The 2,500-nt window shown below is 43.1% G+C and overlaps 1 protein-coding gene across 1 annotated transcript in view; it reads right to left on the reverse strand.

Moving 5' to 3' along the window:
- The window catches only part of LOC125039316 (uncharacterized protein YBL113C-like), a 19,666-nt gene that overhangs the window by 5,889 nt on the left and 11,277 nt on the right, over positions 1-2,500 (reverse strand). Inside the window, exon 6 of the mRNA XM_047633154.1 lies at positions 2,031-2,126. Within this exon, the coding sequence (XP_047489110.1) occupies positions 2,031-2,126 (96 nt within the window). The remainder of the gene's footprint in view (positions 1-2,030; positions 2,127-2,500) is intronic.

Below are 2,500 nucleotides of genomic sequence, written 5' to 3' on the forward strand. Positions count from 1 at the left end.
CTTTGATATAATGTTTGATGGACCATAGTCCCTACAAAACACGGCATTATTGGACCATGTGCTGACATACAAAGTTTTGAAAAAAGAATATTTATCTTTATTTCTTATAAAAAGTTAACATAAAAAAATGCTTGTATTCTTTTTGTTTATACACACCACTCTCTATTTCACACGGTTTTGGAAACTTTCATATGCTCAGATTCAGCCGAGTGTGTGTGTGTGTGTGTGTGTGTGTGTGTGTTTTCTCTTTCTCTCTCTCTCTAACATTTAGAAGTTGGTGCTGGGGGAAGGTCAAACATCCCTCTTACCCAGTAAGTAAGGCAGGCTGTGGGTCCTACTGGGACTCGGTCTGGGAACGGGAGTGCTTGCTATATGGGGCAATACCAGGCAGAGGGGGCATCCACCCGGAGTTAAACCTCAGGCAGGCTGTCGGAGCGGGGGCTGGAATTGTATGCTCTTTGCAACAGGACAATCGGCTACTGCTACTGTTGAGGGAACTGAACTCCAATCCCTCCTCGCAGACAACTGCAGTCCATTCAGCAAATGGCCAGATAATCTCAGATCCTGTTGAGGTGTTGGTGTGTTGGGCTGAGTATTTTGAGCAGTTGTACCAGGTTTATTTACAAACAATTAACTTGGATGCAGGTAGTGCCGAGATTCCTTTGCCAGACCCACCCATCAGTGAGGATCCACCCTCCCTGCCTCAAGCCAGGGAGGTAATCTCAAAGCTGAAGAGTGGGAAAGTAATAGGTATCTGTGGCATCCCAGCTGAACTGTTAAAGGCTGGTGGAGAACCCATGCCAAGGGGATTACATGCTGTCCTGTCTGCCATCTGGCAGACTGGTACCATTCCCCTTGACTTGATGAGGTGTATGGTCATCTCTCTCTGGAAGGGCAAAGGGGATCTTGTGGGACTGCAGCAATCACCGAGGGATTACATTGCTCAGTATACCAGCCAAAATTCTCACTCACATCCTTCTGAGACGTATCAGAGACCACCTGCTGAGGCACCAGAGGCTGGAACAATCTGGATTCACTCCTGGTAAGTCCACAATAGACCGAATCCTGGCGCTTTGAGTCATTGTAGAGTGCCGACTTGAGTTCGGGTGTGGGCTGTTTGCAGCTTATATCGACCTCAAGAAGGCATTTGATACAGTGCATCACGAATCACTCTGGGAGATCCTGAGAATAAGAGGAATTCCAACAAGGATTATTGGATTAAAAGTAAGCTTTTATACTGGTACTGAGAGTGCTATAAAGTGTGGTGGGGGCTTGTAGAGGTTCTTCCCTGTTCGTTCAGGAATGAGGCAAGGCTGTGTTCTTGCACCAACACTTTTCAACACTTGCATACTGGGTAGAGCTACTGTCCAAAGTCACTGTGAAGCAATTCTGGGCAATATCAAGATTACCGGCCTTGACTTTGCTCATGATGTTGCTATTCTATCTGAGTGTCTGGAAACCCTAGTAGCGGCTCTTCATGCATTTCGCAATGAAGCGAAGCCCCTGGGGCTAGAGGCCTCCTGGACCAAGACCAAGAACCAGGACTTTGGGGGCCTGCTAGGAGATCCTGTTTAGTTGGTACATGCTTCCGGTGAGAAAATCGAAGTCACAGAGAGCTTTATATACCTTGGTAGTGCAGTTCATGACTCCGGCCTGTCAGACCAGGAAGTCGGAATGTTAAAGTCTGATATGCGGCCCGTTTACTTATACAGGAGTGAAGCATGGAACATTGATATACAGAGAAGAGAGATTAACATTCACCAAGAGGAACTATTCGTAATATCGTATTTGTGAAATACAATGTTGTAAGCATGATGAGGAAAGAATAAGACGTACAAATAACAGAATCAAAAATAGGACAATTCGCTCAGATAACAGAATGAAGGACAGGACAATCACGCACATATAACAAGAGAATCAACACTAGGACACTTTGACTATCATGTCCGTCAACGTCGATGGCCAAGGCACCTAGACAGATAAATCAAACAACAATCACGATGCAATTGATAAGAACGCCAATGCCTCACCGGTTCCATTTTCGAGGACACAAGTGCCGTTGGAGAAACAGGCGATGTTCGTCCCATCCGCCAGCACTTCGGAATTGTCTGTCGGTTCCGATATCACTGTTGATATAATAAACCTATTATCAACCGTCTATCTATCATCATCGATATAATTTATGACCAATATCCGAAGTAGCATCATTATCACACTGTTTGCAATCTTAAAATCATGATTAAAGTTTTTGAGAATCCTTCTGGGACTGTAATAATGAATTTGATGAAAGGAATAGACTTCATAAACATAATAGTAGTGATAATGATAATGATAGCAATGATAACAATGGTACTACTGATAACAATAATAATAACAACAATAATAATAGTAATAATAATAAAATAACAACCATTGTAACGATAAGACCAATGATGAAAACAACGGCAAACAACAATAACGAATAATAAGAATAAAAACCATAATAGAAACACATCACACA

The sequence above is a fragment of the Penaeus chinensis genome, chromosome 27 (genome assembly GCF_019202785.1).
Source record: "Penaeus chinensis breed Huanghai No. 1 chromosome 27, ASM1920278v2, whole genome shotgun sequence".
Taxonomy (NCBI): Eukaryota; Metazoa; Arthropoda; class Malacostraca; order Decapoda; family Penaeidae; genus Penaeus; species Penaeus chinensis.